At 41.6% G+C, this 19191-nt stretch overlaps 1 protein-coding gene across 12 annotated transcripts in view; it reads left to right on the top strand.

The window, feature by feature from the left end:
* LIMS1 (LIM zinc finger domain containing 1) overlaps positions 1-19191 on the top strand; it is a 153425-nt gene that overhangs the window by 77219 nt on the left and 57015 nt on the right. Inside the window, exon 1 of one of the 12 annotated variants that reach the window (XM_050753072.1) lies at positions 7312-8821. The exons of 10 other annotated variants lie outside the window; for them this stretch is intronic. In XM_050753072.1, the coding sequence (XP_050609029.1) occupies positions 8715-8821 (107 nt within the window). In that variant the 5' untranslated portion in view covers positions 7312-8714. Of the gene's footprint in view, positions 1-7311; positions 8822-19191 lie in introns of those variants that run through there. One more of the 12 variants, XM_050753073.1, reaches the window with a different exon arrangement.

Genomic DNA, 19191 nt, shown 5'->3' with positions numbered 1-19191 from the left:
ATTAGAGTCAAAGTAGGTTTAAAACGCTTACCTTTCTGTGGACAAGATTAAGGCAACATAATGTGTCCACACCCTCCCCAGCATCTGGGAGAGTGTCTACCAAGACATCTGTGGTTGGCAGGGGCTGGAAGCCTAGGCAGTGTCTGGGTGGTGAGAGAGCAAGCGCAGGGCAGTTCACGTGGAGGAGATGCCTGAGCATGGTGAGGACCTGTCAAGGGGATGAGACTGGCAGAGGCACGGGCCTTCCAAACTGGAAACACAGGTTTAAAGTGGATAAGAAAACAGCAAAAGTCACATGCGGCGGGTGTGTCGTCAGCCAAGTATAAGAGGCAACACAGAAGGGTGCCTGGTGTGCCCCCAACCCAGCTGTGGCCCTCACAAACCTTTAGTGAGCGTCTAACCTAGGCTGGGGTCTGCTCTTAGCAGCAGAGACTCAGTGGCCTCATGGAGCCTGCAGTCGAGTAGGGGACACTGGTATCAACCATATAATCACACAGATGAATATGTAATGTGAAACATGTCAAGTGGTAGAAGGTAGGGTGCAGAGTGGATGCTGAAAGCAGGGAGGCGAGCAGGACAGCAGGGGCAAGCTTCCTGAGACAGAAACACTGGATCTCATCCAAGAAACCAGGCTCAAAAGCAAGAGGGCCTGATCCTGTGGCTGAGGGGAAGGCTGGGAGGTGAAATGAGACAAGAGACACGGGAGGTGGCATGTTTCGAAGGGCCTAGTGTTCTTCACCCTCAGAGCCAAGGGCAGCCCATGTCTTTTTTTTTTTTTTTTTTTTTTTTTTTTTTTTTTGAGACAGAGTCTCGCTCTGTCGCCCAGGCTGGAGTGCAGTGGCGCGATCTCGGTTCACTGCAAGCTCCGCCTCCCGGGTTCACGCCATTCTCCTGCCTCAGCCTCCCGAGTAGCTGGGACTACAGGCGCCCGCCACCTCGCCCGGCTAGTTTTTTTTTTTGCATTTTTAGTAGAGATGGGGTTTCACCATGTTAGCCAGGATGGTCTCGATCTCCTGACCTCGTGATCCGCCCGCCTCGGCCTCCCAAAGTGCTGGGATTACAGGCGTGAGCCACCGCGCCCGGCCTAGCCCATGTCTTAAGCAGGGTACTGACAAGACCCCATCTGTTTGCTTAGGACTCCTTCTCTGAGGCAGCAGAGGCCCCAGGGTGAGGACCAGCAGAGCTGTGCAGAGCCACATGGCAGTCCAGGGAACAGATAGCAGCTTGAGCTAGCCAGGGTGGTGACAGAGAGAAGAGCAAGGAGAGTGGACACAGAGATGTGTAGGAAGGGAGGGGAGAAGGGCAGACTGGACGCAGAGGGCCAGGGAGGGAGGCTGGAGCACCGACCCTGCTAGCGTTTCTCCCCACATTCTTTGTGGACATAGCAACAAACAGACCTGGTGAAGTACAGCATGAGCCAGACATATTTACATGATACATACATATGTGGTCTTTTCATGTGGAATGGAATCTCATAGCTTGTATCCTATGGTCTTTTTTTTCACTCAATGGTAGATCATGAACACACCTTTTTATGCCAAATACATGTTTACATTATCGTTTTCAGTTGCCATCAATCACTCTGGCATAGTAACACTATATAGGAAATACAAGTTTTTGAAAAACTTTTGTCTTTAGTGCTAGATATCCTTAAATTTCTAAATTATATTTGTATCATTGAATTGAACTTTTATATCTGAGTTAGGAAAAAATAACAGTAAATAAAGGGATAATACAGATATCAGAAATGTGTCCATACAACTTGTTATGTGTGTTGTTGCCTTTAAGATTAGGCTTCACATAAAATCTGGGAAGTATTTTGATAACCTGGTAAAAACAATTTTGAAGTGAAAGCCAATGTGTTGACAGTATTGGCTATAGTCATGAACCTATACTGGGTGGGGCAGGAATTGTGGTTTATTTTTTAAGACACACCCCTTGAATTCCAGGGTAGGGAGAAGAACCGTTTTTGTTCTTTCTGGTCTTCAGAATATCAGAACTGTTAGCTTGCAAGTAACTGTTACATTTCTCCTCTCACAAAGAAGTATTTCACCTATTGGATTTTTTTGTAATGACAGTTTGGTTTAGAAATATGCTAAGCAGATATAGATACACTAGAATCTATAGCGTGTAGTTCTATGTATAGTGGTGGACAGGCAGAATGGATAGAAACAGTATCTAAAAAGTTACTTCAATACATTAATATGTATCTTGTTTTAAGTCAAATTATGGGAAAATCTGGATTGTAGAAAAGCTCTCATTTGTGAAGAGTACCACTAGAATTCCTTTTAAAAACAAGTTCATTTAGGGAAAGAAAAATTAATCTATGTGCTGAAGTTTTAGCTTTATCTGTAGTTTTCCAGAAGCAAGTGTACTACATTCAGTGAGATACCCTGTATTTTGCCCTCAGGGAAGAAAAGTGCAGTCCCGCTGCAAGCTTTAGTCTGTGTTCCTTCCCTGAAAGGTCAGTGCTCTGTTGAGGAGGATCCTCTGTTCTCTTTGGGCAAGGTCGGGTGTATGTTGGGTCTAGGGTGATCAGCATACCTTTTTGTGGTCCTTTATCTACTCTAGAGCTCTTATCCTCAAGCAGCTTTGTGACCAAAGAAAAGGTGTTCATGGAGAAGGATCTGGGGAGCCCAGAGGCTGCTCAGGGTTCTCTTCCACACCCCAAAGGCCTGGCACACTGAGGCCTTTAGGAAATGTCTGTTGAATTGCTGAATGTGCAGAGCCTGCCCACGTGTGCCTACTTTATTCAGGAATGAGATTTCTGACTAAATGACGAAGGAGAAAAGTGTGCTCAGTCAGGGAGTCACGTTGCACAGATCCTGTCTGGAAAACCAAGTAATGTTTGCCTACAGAGAAGACCATGGAGGTCACCTAATTCAGTCACTTCTGTTCCAAATGGAACAATGGAGGACTGTGGTAGTTAAATGACTTCCTGTGTACTTCTAAGGTAGTCACAGCAAGGAAGTTTCCAAATGTGGATCTGTCAGCTAAATGTCTACTGGTCCTCTCTTGTATCCTTCCACTAACATACCTTGTACTCTCCCTTGGCCCCTCGAAAGTGTGGGATTGGATAGGTTACTTAGAATTTCATTCTAAATTATTTGGGAATATACCTGGAATTATACCCGGAAAATTTGCCGTTTTGTATCGGTGGCTTTTGAGAACATTTATTAATGGTCTAAATTGAAAACTGTTGATGACCCCATGTTACTGGTTGTGGAAGAGGCTGCTGAATGAGAATGACACAGGCAGGTTTTCATGACTTTTTTTTTTTTTTTTTTTTTTTTTTTTTGGTATATAGGGGTCTTACTCTGTCACCCAGGCTGGAGCGCAGTGGTATGACCATAGCTCATTCCTGCCTCGACCTCCCAGGCTCAAGTGATCATGATCCCCCCATCTCAGCCTCCCTAATAGTTGGGGCTACAGGCACTCGCCACCACGCCCAGCTCATTTTGTATTGTAAAGATGAGGTCTCACTGTGCTGCCCAGGCTGGTCTCAAACTCCTGGGCTCAAGCCGTCTGTTCACCTCGGCCTCCCACATTGCTGGGATTCCAGGCATGAGCCACCACACTGGCTTCACATGAGCTTTAATGACAGCTCAGCCTATCCACTTAGATGTGGCAGAGGTCCAGGAAGCCTGATTAAGGAGAAAGTTCAGAGGGGCTTATAGACAGTTGCAATATTATCTGCTTGTGAGTGGGACCATATTTTGGAGATTTTTTTCCGCACAGTGAACAGTTTTTGTGGACAGTTGCTTCTGCCTTCTCATACTCTCTGCTCCAGTTAGCTTGACCTTGAGCCTACTCACAATGGTACATCATTGAACCCTTTTCTGCAGCAGATATATAGCACTGTTCTTCCTTCAAATGTATAGCCTAGAGCACTCTTGAGAGGCCTCATTTAGGAATACGGCTTGGCTGGCAAATAAATGTTTGCCAGATGAATGTGTGTTGGACATAGTATGGATGGATATTCTTGCTTTATTAGATAAAATTTGATTTTCCCTGTAAATGATTATTTATGAGATAAAACATAAACTAAAAATTATTCCTTTCCATCAAGTTCAAAGTTAGCTGCAAAACATAAAATTCTTCTTTTATGTCGCACAAGGAAATTAATGGCCTGGAAATGTACAGCTGCTTGACCAGTTTACAGGCCATTAGTACCTAGTGTACTGGCAATGAGCCCCAGTTAGCCATGGAAACCAGCTTGCAGCTTTCTTAACTCTGTATACGAGAAATAATTGATGATTCATCAATGATCATATTTAACAAACAGCTTGATGTTTAATTAGGTTTCTTTACCCTCTTATATCTGAAGGGGTTAATTGCAACAGGATGCTAAAAGCTGGACTGTGACAAGTTTAGGCAAAAATCCAGGCTAATTTTTTATTCTTATCACAAATGGAAAATGTTTATACTTGTGGAAGGTACTGTTCAACCCCACAAATATGAAAGCTTCAGAGTTTTAGTCTCACCAAGAAAGTAAATTTTTCCAAAACCGTAGAACGAGTGTGTCTTTTAAAATCTCATTTAGGTAACATTGAGTATTACATGCAGAAATGAAAAAGCTTCAAAACTCTGGAGATTTCTCCTCAAACATATTGCAAAATGATTAGGCTCTCAAAATTAATTGGTTGAACAACTAAAGCGTAAAGCTTATTTAACAAACATGACTCTCTTCCATGTCCCTGGCCCTACAGATGCAGTGATAAGTTGGGTATGGGGTTTAGAAAGGTTTCTTGGAAGAGATGATCCTTGCAGTGAGTCCTAGTGGGATGATCAGGAGCTAGTCCTGCCAGTGATCTTTCTTCCAGTCTTACCAAGCCGTATGTGCAAAGGCTAGAAAGTGAGAGGAAGCACAGTCTATCCAGGGAACTCCTGGAGTCCAGTCCTCTCAGCTGGGATGGGGACGTGAGATCCGCTGGAGTCAAAGTACAGATTTGAGGAGAACCCGACAGTTCGGAAAAAAGGACAAAAGTTGTCATGAGGTTCAAAGACCAGACCAGTTGTTAAGGCAAATTTGTCTTATTCACAGTTTTTGTGAACTGTTGTTCCTTGGCAACCACGGGGCATATGGGGGAAAGCCCCAGGAGTTTTATGAGGTAGTGAGTTCCCCATCACTGCAAGTGTCCATGAAGAGACAAAATCCCAGGTCGTAGATATTGTACAGGGATGAGGCCATGGGGAAAATGACGGTGGGGAATTCTGCATTGAATGAGAGTCTGGACTGACCTTCAAAGATTTTTTTAGAGTGCTAAAATGAAAAACATATCTATATGGAAACCCACAGAAAATGCATTTATACAGGCCTCCCTCTGTACCGTCAAAATCATGCTAAGACAGTTATTTGAAATTTAAAAGCCTTTTAAATTGGCCTGATCTGAGAATTCAGGCATAATTAATAATTCCATTTCCATGGGAAAGTACATTTGAAAGGATAAGTAGATGGGGACTCCTCCTCCTTCTGTTTGTCACGGCCGTGCTGTGTGTGCTGGGTGTTGGTGCATCTGCCCCCTTCCCTGTGCTGATGTGCTGCTGTCTGAAGGGTGCTGGGGAGGGAAAGCAGTCCTCTGTCTCTGTCTCTGTCTTCAGTGAAAAGATCCTGGTTAGGCCGGGCACGGTGGCTCACGCCTGTAATCCCAGCCCTCGGATCACGAGGGCAGGAAATCGAGACCGTCTTGGCCAACGTGGTGAAACCCCATCTCTACTAAAATACAAAAAATTAGCCCGGCATGGTGGCGCGGTGGCGCTTGCCTGTAATCCCAGCTACTTGGGAGGCTGAGGCAGGGGAATCGCTTGAACCCGGGAGGTGGAGGTTGCAGTGAGCTGAGATTGCGCCACTGCACTCCAGCCTGGCCACAGAGCAAGACTCCCTCTCAAAAAGAAAAAAAAAAGATCCTGGTTAAAAGGGCCTTCCCCAAAGGCCCAAAATTTAATTTTACTCAGTTGTGGCAGTTTCATCAGAACATAAGCATTGATTTGCTGAAGTTCCTGTTTGTCAGTACAGCCATTTTATTTTATTTTTTTTATTTTTATTTTTTTTGAGACGGAGTCTCGCTGTGTCGCCCAGGCTGGAGTGCGGTGGCGCGATCTCGGCTCACTGCAAGCTCCGCCTCCCGGGTTCACGCCATTCTCCCGCCTCAGCCTCCGAGTAGCTGGGACTACAGGCGCCCGCCACCACGCCCGGCTAGTTTTTTGTATTTTTAGTAGAGACGGGGTTTCACCATGTTAGCCAGGATGGTCTCAATCTCCTGACCTCGTGATCCACCCGCCTCGGCCTCCCAAAGTGCTGGGATTACAGGCTTGAGCCACCGCGCCCGGCAGTACAGCCATTTTAAAAGTCAGAGGGCAAGAATTGTTTCAGCTCGTTTGTTTTATGGCTTGGTAACTAACTGTCCCTGTTACCGCTCTTCCCCGCCCTGTCCCACCCCTGCACATCCTTTTAACACTAGTCTCATCAAATACAGGATTCATCCTACACAGTTAGGTGTTTCCTGTCTGGTTAACCTTTAGTAGTCACCAAGTTCTTTTCCCTTGTCAGCAAGCTGCATTAATTTTTAAAAAACTCTTTTAAAAAGAAAGCAATTATTTACATTTCCTATGGAGACAGGTCATATTTAATGTTGGGATTTCTGTATTTGCAACGAATATACAATTGATTTATGTTTTATTCATTAGGCGTCTATTCTGTATTGATGGTGAGGGGAAAACAAGAAAGATTAGTGGTTATTTCTGTTCTTTTTTTTTTTAACTCGTCTTGATTTTTAAAAACGAAGGCTGGGCACGGTGGCACACGCCCATAATCCCAGCAATTTGGGAGGCCGAGGCGGGTGGATCACTTGAGGCCAGGAGTTCCAGACTAGCCTGGCCAACATGGCAAAACCCTATCTCTACTGGGCATGGTGGCACAAACCTGTAGTCCCAGCTACTGGGGAGGCTGAGGCACGAGAATCACTTGAACCCTGGAGGCGGAGGCTGCAGTGAGCCGAGATTGTGCCGCTGCACTCCAGCCTGGGTGACAGAGGGAGACTCTGTCTCAAAAAAAAAAAAAAAAAAAAAGAATTGGATACTTTAGGAGGTCTAAATTAAAATGTTCCTATTATTGTAAACTCAGTTGTTTGGTATTTAAATCTTCTAAATTCTATTTGATTTTGAGTGGCAATATATTCAAAGTTCAGAAGGTAGAGTGGTATGTAGTAGAAATGCTTCCTTCTGCTCCTATCCTCCCAGGTCCCTCAGAAGCAGCCAGTATTACCAGTGTTTTGTGTGCCATTCCAGAGATAGATATAACTGTCAACTGATTTTTTAAAACGTGTTTCATCACTCATTAAATCTAATGTAGTGACAAAAATGGTAAATTTTGTCCCTGCATCTTTAAAAGCATGTGCTGTGTTTGGATGGCAGTTATGAAAAGTCACTTGTTTTTCCTGGGGCCATAGACCTAGCATAACAAATGGTAGCCCTCAGGGGAACTAGCATCTATGTCCTGAGTGAAGGAGTAAGATGTAGACTTCCCTTTCCTGTGGGTTGCCTTCATTTTTGTGTGTATAGTGCAGATTCTCTCAAAGATGGGAATATATTAACTCTCTAACTCTTGGTGTAAAAATAGTATCAGACCCATTTCTGTGTGCTCTTGTCGAGAAGATTCTAAAGGAAAAGAGGCTGGTATAAATTGCCCAGAGAGAAATTCCTAGAACCATGCAGTCATACTACTGGCTAAGAGCTTGCTGGGAGGTAGCCTGTGTTTGTGGTGTGGTCCTATGTTCCCAGCGGGACTGAAGTGGATTGGAGGGCCGCACTGTGCCTGCTGTGGGGTAGCATCACTTTGAGCTGGATGACACTTGCCCCAAACCTGCCCTCTATTGTCCACATCCCCACACCCAAAACCTTCCTAAACATTGTCACTTTCCAAGGTCAGATGTACAGATAAATATAGGGTACATAGGACCCATTCCACCTTAAAGGCAACAGCATTGTGTCATCCGGGGTGGCCTGCACTACAAGAGGGCATTATTCACAGCCAGTAATTACAGATTCGGAAAATCACTGAATGAAGGAAGAAACCGTCTTCCTTTCAGTTATGAATTTTTTAGTAATATTTAATGAGGGGTGGGTGGACCAAAGACACTTCCTTCCCTTCTGAAGAGAATTTGGAGTAGAGTGGTAAGGGGGAGGAATTGGACTGCTTCCCTTTAGAATTCTGCCCCTCCTCTCCTTTTTAAGGAGAATTGTCCCTAAGGAGCTCACTGTAACCAGGCAGTTCTTTAAACTGACAACTGCCTGTGAAGTGTTAATGGATTTCCTGGGAAATAAAACAGCAGGACCCTTCTTTAGTGACTACCTTACTGGAGCTTTTTAGCCCAATTTTAGTTCAGAGTGGTCCTGGCAAGGTTTATAAAGGAATTGGTGTGATTATTCATAACAATTAAATTTTTCTTATAAGTAACCTGCCTTCTTGGTCACCGACTCCCCCCTTCCCAAGGTGCAAGGCCCAGAGATAAGGCAAGTTGTGCCTTGCTAAGGAGGGTGTGTACCAACCAGTGAGAAACAGGAAGCTGTGCTTCAGCAGCCTGGCCTGCCTGGAGGTTTCTAAGGCTGAGTCAGGTGTGCTGAGGTCCCTCGGCAAGGGACATTGCTTTCCCCTGGCAGCCACACTGCTGAGCATAAATGCTTAAAGTGTCAGCAATTGATGTGTGGAGAGAAGTATGACTGCATTACAGCTTAAAGAGCTTTCACATTCAGGTCTCTACAGGAGGAGACGAGATCGTCCCGATAGTTTGAGAGTAAATGGATTACCGGAGGAAGAGCTAAGGTGAGTGCAAAGTCATGGTTGGCTAAAGGTCAAGGCATCTAATCTAGTAAGTGCAGTGGGGATTCATGCCTAAGTGGATGCAGCATTGGGAAGTACTCATTGAAAAGTAACCTTCTAGTCTGTAATTAAAGACTGAACACAATATCAAGATTGTACTGATTGGAACTGTGCAAAACCAGAACACTTGCCCATTTCTTCACAAATCCTTTAAGTTGTTTTACCTCTTCTCCAAACCTGCAGTGTTGTTATGTCTTTAAAAATTATATACTCACCAGAGTAATATTTTAAATTGAAAACGATTAATTTTTCCCCTTATTTTAAAGAGAGTTTTCTTTGGCTGATTGGAACATGTTTTTGTCTGCGTTTTGATGAAGGGGGGTAGCTTGTGGTGGTTTGGGGTTGGGGGAGGGGTGTCGTGGGGATTGTTGCTGAAATGGTGTAACAAAGGAATGCAATGGAACTATTGAATGTAGCCTAGGAAGGAAGGACATCAAAAATCTGGAAACCTCTTTAACTAAAAAGGTTAGAGTTCTTGGCTTTCAAACTGAATTTCCCTAAAACAACACAATTTTAGTTTTGTGTTGCAACTACTGAAAATTTATTTTAGATGTGAGGTTCTGAAAGCCTCTACAACATTAAGCCTATGTGTTAAAATCCCGCGTTAACTGAAGGGTTTAGATTTTCTCTGTTCCTAGTATGTTCCTGTTTTACTGATGACAGAAGGCTGCAGTAAAGAGAGACTTCCTTTTTCTAGGTTACATTTACTGTTTAGTACTTTAATTTGGAGGTCTTGATTTAAGTGTGTGAATATACTAATTAGATGGCGGGAAGATTATCTATACTTTGTGTACCATTGCTCTTTTTCCTACACTCACTTCCAGAGTTTATTTTAAATTATCTATTTGTATGTAGTAAGGACAGATTGACGAGCTTAAAAATTCTCTATTAAATTTGTATTTGTCATAGACAGCTATACTACAGGAACTGTAATTTGCTAAAGACATATTTATTTTAAAATTGTTGACTCACCAGTTTTTGAAGAGGGTAACATTAAAGGACTATTATTGACACTAACATTATTAGAGTTTATTGCCTACTATGTCAAGTGTCTCTTAGTTACATTTAATGTATTAACTTTGAATTGACTGGATTAAACAATTTAAAAGTCTCAGAGTTTAAATTGTTATGAATTTTATATGTGAGGTTAGTGAAAATATTGAGCTCTATATTGCTAACCAGAGAGACAATTGGAAGTGACCTCCGAAACCAACATTTATTGGTAGACTCCAGTCTACAATGGATCCAAGAGTGAAGTTATCTATCAAAAACAGTTTTAATATCAGATTTCGGGGTTTGGAGGAATTTCCTTTTTTAAAAAAATTAAGTTATATAAAGTAATATTCTAAACCAACCTTTTCTTTATTTTCAGACAATAGCCAAAGTACCCATGAATAAAATAACGTAAATGCCAAGGAGGTAGTTATTTACATATATTTACATAGTTACAATGTTCTTTCAAACAACTAGTTGTTGTTGTTATTTTTTGCTTAGAATTTAATTAAAAGAGGAAGAGTAATTCTTGAGTATTGCCTAATTGTTTAAAGAGAAATATTTTGTCACCCATTCTGGTGATGCAGGTATCTGGTGATGGACGGAACTTTTATTTCTGCCACTTTTGTCCCTTAATGTAGAGAAAATGATCATTTTCCTTATTTAGAAGCATAGGTTAGCCAAGAAAGGTAAACCATTGTCTGTTTATCCCTGGATTTTTTTTTAAATCAGCTTAGAAAGGTAATTTTTTTTTTTACCCTAGTTATACTAAGCCTGTTTTCAGGATTAAATGAGGTTTCTGAGCTAATAGGAATCAGAGAGAATAAGGACTTTGAAGTTAGGTACACCGAAGTTTCAGTGTCACTCAGCTGGACAAGTTGTATAATCTTTTTAAGCCTTGGTTTATTTTTTTTAAATGAGAATAAAAGTAACTACTGTTATTGAACATTATTTACTCTCTTACAGAATTCGAACTACTAATTCAGTGAGGTGGGTGGCATTGTTATCTTGCGAATAGTGCCATACAGTTAATTCATTGTTTAGTTTTTATTGAGTGCCTACTATTTGCAAAGTAAAGATACAGTGATGAATAAGACACAGGCCTCGCCATAGGAACACCCACCTAGGTTTGTGCATATTGAATATGACCACAGATTTTCTCTCCATGAGCAGTTATTTGATTTTGAATACATGTGCTATCAAACATCTTTTATTCTGTCACAAGTATTGCATAAGACCCGTTCCAACTCTCATTCCTTCTTACTCACGTGTTCATTTCTTGTTATGTTTGTGGACTCTTAACAAAAAACTTTCAGAGACTAAAATTGGCCGTGGCCACTGCCAGAAAACATTTTTTTCTCCTAAAGTTTAAATAAAAGGCTGTGCTCTGAAACGTGCGAGGCAGGTGCTTAAAGAGCACTGTAACACATGAAAATAGTTCTGGCTTCAAACTTGAAATTATTCAAAACTGAAGCAGGTAAAAGGTGGCATGACAAACACTGGGCTTCCTAGACTTTTGTTTTAAAGCATTAAATATGACTTGAAGCTGACTTTATTCACATACTTTGTACAGTGGAGCATTGCCCACTGCGTTTGGGGGTTACAGTTAGAGTGAAGTGACACAAGTGACATGCTCGTTCCGGTGGGTCGGAAGCCCCAGACAAGGCATTGACCCTTTTTTCCCTGAAGTTTTTGGTGTCCCAAAATAACATCTAAGATAAACCCACGTACATATACTTACTCCTTTAGCTGTTCTATCTTTTAAATTATGTTGTAGTCAAACATAGTTGTTTTTTGAGGATACCTGAATGACAAACACACCTGAGAAATTCCTGCCCTTTAAAAATTCTCAAAGTCACTTTTTCTCTGCCTCAGATGGAAGGGATCTATAAATAACTGATTAGAAACAGTGCAAAATTCAAGTTTCTCCTGGTTGGGTTCAAAACAGCTTAATATAGGGGCTGGTGGCTGGATGCAGTGGCTCACGCCTATAATCCCAGCACTTTGGGAGGCCAATGCAGGTGGATCACTTGAGGTCAGAAGTTCAAGACCAGTCTGGCCAACATAGTGAAACCCCATCTCTACTAAAAATACAAAAATTAGCTGGGCTTGGTGGCACGCGCCTGTAGTCGCAGCTACTGTGGAGGCTGAGGCAGGAGAATTGCTTGAACCCAGGAGACGGAGGTTGCAGTGAGCCGAGATTACGCCACTGCACTGTAGCCTGGGTGACCGAGCAAGACTATGTCTCTAAATAAATAAATAAAAATATGGGGCTGGTAGGTGGCTCACGCCTGTAATCCCAACACTTTGGGAGGCTGAGGCAGACAGATCACCTGAGCTCAGGAGTTCAAGACCACTCTGGGCAACATGGTGAAACCCCATCTCTACTAAAATACAAAAAATTAGCCAAGTGTAGAGGTGCACACCTATAGTCCCAGCTACTGAGGATGCTAAGGCACGAGAATTGCTTGAGCCTGGAAAGCAGAGGTTGCAGTGAGCCGAGATCATGCCGTTGCACTGCAGCTTAGGCTACAGGGTGAGACTCTATCTCAAACAAACAAACAAACAAAATATATATATATATATATATAGGGGCAGGTGAACTATGACCCTCAGGCCAAATCTGGCCTGCTGCCTTTTGTGTATGGCCTATAAGCTCAGGATGGATTTTACATTTTTGAATGGTTGAAAATAAAAATATTTTTCACGTGTGAAATACATGAAATTCAAATTTCAGTGTCCACAAATGAAGTTTTACTGGAACACAGCCATGCTTATTTGTGTGTGTTGCCTGTGGTGGTTTTGTGACACAGACCAATGTGGCCCACAAAGACAACAATTTATTTACCTTCAGGCCCTTCACGGAAAACCTGGGCTGACCCTGGTCTAGTGCTGAGATAAGAACTCCTAGAGCTTTCCCTTTTCCCTGTTCCTTCGGCCATGCTTCTGCCCTCCTCACACCCTCACCTCCCAGTTAGGTTTATCTTGCCTGGATAAAATCAGGGCTACGTCAGCCATTTGAAAAGAATGTGAATCCAAAAAAAAAAAAACAAACAAACAAAATGCAGTTTGAAATTTGTATCCCTAATAGTTTAGGAGTAAAGTGAAAATGTGAAGTTGCCACACTGCAGCAGTGAGCTCTTGGCTTCTTAGACCTCCTTTTCCTCTTTGCCTGCAGCGTTGACCTTGAAGTAGTACCCTTCTCCTGATTCCTGGATGGATCACGTTAACCAAGAATGGAAGTGCAAAGAAATGTAACCTTTACTTTCTGGTTATAGAATAAACCTTCCAAGCTCGTATTTTTATAGATATAGCATGTAAAATCATTTTTAAGTTGCGGGAATGTCCTTGCTTTGGTTTGAGAGTGAAAACTCAGATCATGTATTCCTGACTAGTACATTACCATTAATTGAACCCCTGTGATAGGCCAGGCACTGCATTAAATAAGGGCTTTTTTGTGTGTGGGCCCACAACTTCTCATGATCCCGTTTAAGGGAGAAAGAACTGAAGGCTATAAAGCTGGTCATCGTTATGAAACCAGTTTCTGTCCTTGATTCAACTAAGTTAGTGCCTAGAGTTCAGTCAACGCTGGAGTAGCTCAGCCTGGGCTGTGTGTTTCTTGCTTACGTCTTTTGCAGTTCGCCGATCACTTTTCGGCCCAACTTTTAACTGAAAAATTATGTTTGCATTTTAGTTTTAGAAATGTAGTCTGTTAGACAATAGGGATAAAATTGCAGTTTTGCTATCATCTTATTATGTGATATTATCTGTTCTTATTATTTGATGGTTCAGTGAGGGCACGTTTAGTCTGCCTAACAATGAGCAAACACATGGGACAATAAGAAATTAATTGAATTTTCTCTTTGCTGCAGCAAAGAGAAAAACCACTTGCTAGTGTTGCTTTTTAAAAGTTAATAGTGTTTTCTCCTATATGTTTGATTGTAACCTGCAAATACTTATATTGTAATAACTGGTTTTACAGGTCCCCTCTTCACCCCCTCTCACCTCCCTCCCCCATATAATAGAGAGGGGATTCTCCAAGGCGAGAGACTTTACCATATTTCCTGTGCGTCTAGCACCTACCGAGGTTCAGAATCTGTCTCTCATTGAGTGAGTTAAGGAATGAGAAACTGAACTGGCCTAAAGCTACCTCTTTTATTCTACATTAAACTCTTTACACTCTACTTTTGAAGTCTTAATTATTAACTTTTTATTTATGTACAGTATCACACTGAGAGAAGACTAAGAGAGGGATGCATCTACCAGAGTATAGATCATGATTATTTTGCTTTTCTCTTTCAGTAGTTCTGGAAAGCTTAGTTTCCGAAGGGAAATATATTTTTCAGTCATCTAAAATATTTCTGTATATAGTCATGTGCTGCCTAAAACGTTTCAGTCAACGAGAGACTACAGACATGACATTGATCTCTTAAGATTATAAGGAAGTTGCCCTATGCAGATGTACCATTTTAATCTTTTAAGCCATATTTTTACTCTACTATACTATAATATTTTTAGCTATTTTATATGTACACTTAATCCATTGTGTTACAGTTGCCTACAGTATTCGGTACCGTCCTGTGCTGTACAGGTTTGTGGCCTTGGAGCAACAGGCTATACCACATAGCCTAGGCATGTAATAGGCTGTACTGTCCAGGGTTATGTATGTTTATGTGAACATTTATATATTTATGATGTTCACACATGACTAAATCACCTGACGATGCATTTCTCAGATCATATCCTTGTTATTAAGCAATGTATGACTATAGTAGAGGGAGTTTATGCTGAAATTAAAAATAGCAGTGTTGATGCTTAAAAATCAGGTCTGTTAAAGGAATGATAAGAAGTAAAAAGTTAATGAATAATGATCCCTTTCTGGTTTTTTTTTTTTTGCACTGCTATAAGAGACATTTAGGAATGAACCAACCTCCACTTTAACAGAATCAATCTGTAATTTTGTTGTCAGTAAACATCAAATTATCTAACTTATTTATTGTGACAATTCCAAAATATTAATAATTTGGTTGCTTTCCTGTTGGTTTTTTAAAAAGCAAACAAAATCTTGAAGTCTCAGGTATAAATTACTTATAAAAGTCAGAAAAGACAGTTGTCCAAAACTTGTGCTTTACCTACCTGACTTTGGATAGATGTTATTAAAAGGAAACAGTACTATTTATTCTACATGTGTATATCTTAGAGACACAGCAATGTCTGTGCTACCCAGTGGCTATTCTGTGACTAAAACAAACTTTAGAAGTGAATATTTTCTTACTTTAAAAAAATCTTTTAGAAATAATGATTAAATATGTTTCACATAAATATGAACCTCCTTATGTTTTTTTAAATGCTTATATCTGTTTCCTAGGGCTGTCATCACCAAGTACCATAAACTGTGTAGCTTCAAACTACAGAAATTTGTTGTCTTAGAGTTCGGGACACCAGAAGTCAGAAACCAGCATGTCAGCAGGGCCATGCCCACTCTGAACCCTGAAGGGAGATGCTTCCTTGCCTTTCCAAGCACTGGGCTTTGCCTACAGTGCTGAGTGTTCCTGACTTGCAGGTGCCTTGCTCCTGTTTCTGCCCTTGTGGTCATAAGGCCATCTTCTCAGTGTGTCTGTCTTCACCACAGCTCTGGTCACTTTCCCTTGACTTCTTGGTTTGACAGCAGCAATACTTTCTTCTTAAAATTTTCTCCTCCCTTGTCTCCTCAGCCCTGCCTTTTCCTAGTTTTCCTGCTAGTTACTTCTTTTCAATTTTTCCCTTGTCTTTCGGTGTCTCCCATAGCTCTTCAGTATGTATGGCTCAGATACCATCCATGTGCAGTCACTGTCAAATGAGGCCAGGAGTCATTTCTAGCTGTCACTTAGTGACTAGCACCAGTTTAAACTAGGGATTTCCAGTTAATATTTGTGAATCAATAAATGAATGAAATGAGCTATGAAAGCAATTTATTGGATCATTTATTGAATAGGCAGTGAAATCAAAATACAGTATTTGGATTTTTCTTTACAAACTAAACTTAAAGCCATTAAAAAGGTAATACAATATAACATAAGTAGAGATTTTGAAGACAAGATTGTGACTGTACCTCCTTTCAAACCCCTCCAAAGTAAAGCACTTGTTATCTAGGTAGAGGAGTGCAGAGTATGTTTTAATGTATTTTAAAATGTGAAAAGGCACTTCAGTCCATTAATTTTTTTTTTTTTTTTTTTTTTAAGACGGGGTCTTGCTCTGTTTCCTAGGTTGGAGCGCAGTGGCATCATCTTGGCTCACTGTAGCCTTTGCCTCCCAGGTTCAAGCAATTCTCCCACCTCAGCCTCCCGAGTAGCTAGGATTAGAGGTGAACCACCACATCCGGCTAATTTTTGTATTTTTAGTAGAGACGGGGTTTCACCATGTTGACCAGGCTGGTCTCGAACTCCTGACCTCAGTGATCCACCCTCCTCGGCCTCCCAAAGTGCTGGGATTACAGGCATGAGCCACTGCACCCAGCCTCAGTTTATTAGCTTTTGAAGATAAATATAACAGTAATGAGTTTTATGAAGGTTTTTGTTGTTTTTTTCTGAGACAGGGTCTTGCTCTCTCACCCAGGCTGGAGTGCAGTGGCACGATCTTTGCTCCCGGGCTCAAGCAATCTTCAGCCTTCTGAGTAGCTGGGACTGCATTAAAGTATTTTTTTAAAAAGCAGAATGCTGCTTTGACCGTATGTGCTTAAAGCAATATCGATAGGTTTGGTGTCCATCATAAGCAGCTGTACAATTCAACAGAAACGTATTGCCATCACCTTTGTCTATCTCTGTGGCCATCCGCTATTACAGCTGTTTAAAGGAAGCCAGTGTGGTGTGGTATTGGGAGGAAATGGAACATTTTATTGCCAGAATTCTAATTGATTAGAGATAATGAGAATGAAAAAATGACAGTGTTATAGAGAAGAAGTATTCATATGCATGGAACTAGAAACGGATCACAACTTAAATTTTGGCTTCTAATTTGTAATGTTTCAGCCACGTTTGGGTGGAAAGAAGATGTATAGGATTGTTTCCAAAAAAGTTTCTTGTCTATGAATGAACCTAGGATGGTCTTCAGAGATGTATATAAAGAAAGAGAGGAGACAGAGACTGAAATTGATTCTTTCAACTCTAATGAGTTAACTTTCACTCATAATAGAAATAGCTAGAGGTTGGATTATTTCAGAAAGCCAGTCAATGTTTTTAGAGCTTCTGATTGTCACAAGAACAGATGAAAAAATGCAAATATGAGTTATATAGAAGACTTTCCATTTGAGACTCCAGAAAAGGTGTGGGTGGTTACTGTGTGTGTTTGACATTGCATCCTTTAATTAGCTTGGTTAGCATGTGAGGAAGTGGAACTTTACCTTGGGCCTCTCTGAAGCCCAGTTTCCTCCAAATATAAAAAGAAAGGGTTGGTCCATTCAGAAGCTTTAAAGAGTCATTTTTTTCCCAGACAGGATTTCCCTGTGGATTGTGGTGTATGAAACAAAGTCAGCGATTCTCCCATGGAGGTGATGTGAAGAGAGAAGGCTATGTGGCCTAGACTGCAGATTCCGTTCCTGAGGCCCGCCCTTTGTCCTGTGGCAGCTGCAGAGGCGTCTCGGTTTAGGAGATCAAGATTTGAAAACCAGGGGAAGGCCAGGCTCAGTGGCTCATGCCTGTAATCCCAGCACTTTGGGAGGCCAAGGCGGGTGGATCACTTGAGTCCAGGAGTTCAAGACCAGACTGGTCAACATGGCGAAACCACGTTTCCACAAAAAATACAAAAATTAGCCAAGTGTGGTGGCATGCACCTGTAGTCCTGGCAACTTGGGAGGCTGAGGCTGGAGGATTGCTTGAGCCTGGGAGGTTGAGACTATAGTGAGGTGAGATCACTCCATTGTACTTCAGCCTGGGCAACAGAGTGAGACCCTGTCTCAAAAAAAAAGAGAAAAGAAAAAGAAAACCAGAACACAGCCTGCCTCACTGAAAAGTGTGATTTTTTTTTTTGGCTTTTTTTTTTTTTTTTTTTTTTTTTTTTTTTGGAGACGGAGTCTCGCTCTGCCGCCCAGGCTGGAGTGCAGTGGCCGGATCTCAGCTCACTGCAAGCTCCGCCTCCCGGGTTCACACCATTCTCCTGCCTCAGCCTCCCGAGTAGTTGGGACTACAGGCGCCCGCCACCGCGCCCGGCTAGTTTTTTGTATTTTTAGTAGAGACGGGGTTTCACCGTGTTAGCCAGGATGGTCTCAATCTCCTGACCTCGTGATCCGCCCGTCTCGGCCTCCCAAAGTGCTGGGATTACAGGCTTGAGCCACCGCGCCCGGCCGAAAAGTGTGATTTTTAAAAATAGTAGAATTCAGGCATCCCTCTACTGAGCCTCCCTCGAGATTAACTGTGCTGCTATAGGAAATCGGAGCTTAATTATATCACACAAGCTTAAGAACTCAGGGATCCAATGATACAATGTAGGGAATTTGTTTCAAAATATTTTATGGTTGATAAGTAGATAGAACAAATTGATCACGAGTTGATGACTTTTGGAGCTGGGTAATAGTTCAGAGGGATTCGTTATACTCACTCATTTAATATATGTTGGAAATCTTCAGTAATCAAAGGGTTTAAATTTTTTGAAATATGTATCATGATGAATGGCACAGTTTTAATATTTCCCTTTTATGTAACTAACACATTATAGTTTTTCATTTATTTAGGGGTTATCAGTGGTTGTGCCCCATCCAAACATCTATCCCAGTAGTCAGGAATACAGCAAAGCCCCTGAGGCTCCCTCTGCTGCTAGCTGCCTGTGTGTCTGTTGGGATGTACGCCACACCAGGATTTCACCACCGGTGGCTCTAATACGAGTAATTTGGAGGTTGAGTGGGAGGAGGAGGGTGGAAAAAAGTAGGATTCTTTACCTTAATCTAGTCTGTCTTCCTATGGTAATCATTAAGCCTTTCATATTTTGTGTCAAAACAAAAAAACCAGTATTTCTTAATGTTGTTAGAAAGTGAAAATGATAATGTGGGTGTAAAAGATTAGATTCAGAAAAATGAGCATCTCAAGTTACTACTTTTACCTCTGTGGAGCAGAGATGGAATCGTTTGATTTGTCAGACAATTTAAATTTATTATGACAGGATGAACTTGGCTTACAGAGTGTGGGACACTTAATGAGTCCGCTTCTAGCCTCTGGCTTAGATATATAAAGAATGGGGTAGACTGACTTGGGCTCTCATTTAACTGAAAATTTTATTATTCTGTACCTTTACTTGATAATATTTACCTCCCCCCATCCCTTCCTAGTTTTGAGTGTAAATATACTTGTTTT

Source organism: Macaca thibetana, chromosome 13 (genome assembly GCF_024542745.1).
Source record: "Macaca thibetana thibetana isolate TM-01 chromosome 13, ASM2454274v1, whole genome shotgun sequence".
NCBI classification, from domain to species: Eukaryota; Metazoa; Chordata; class Mammalia; order Primates; family Cercopithecidae; genus Macaca; species Macaca thibetana.
Note: the sequence above shows the minus strand (reverse complement) of the source record. Positions and strands in the feature narration are given on the sequence as shown.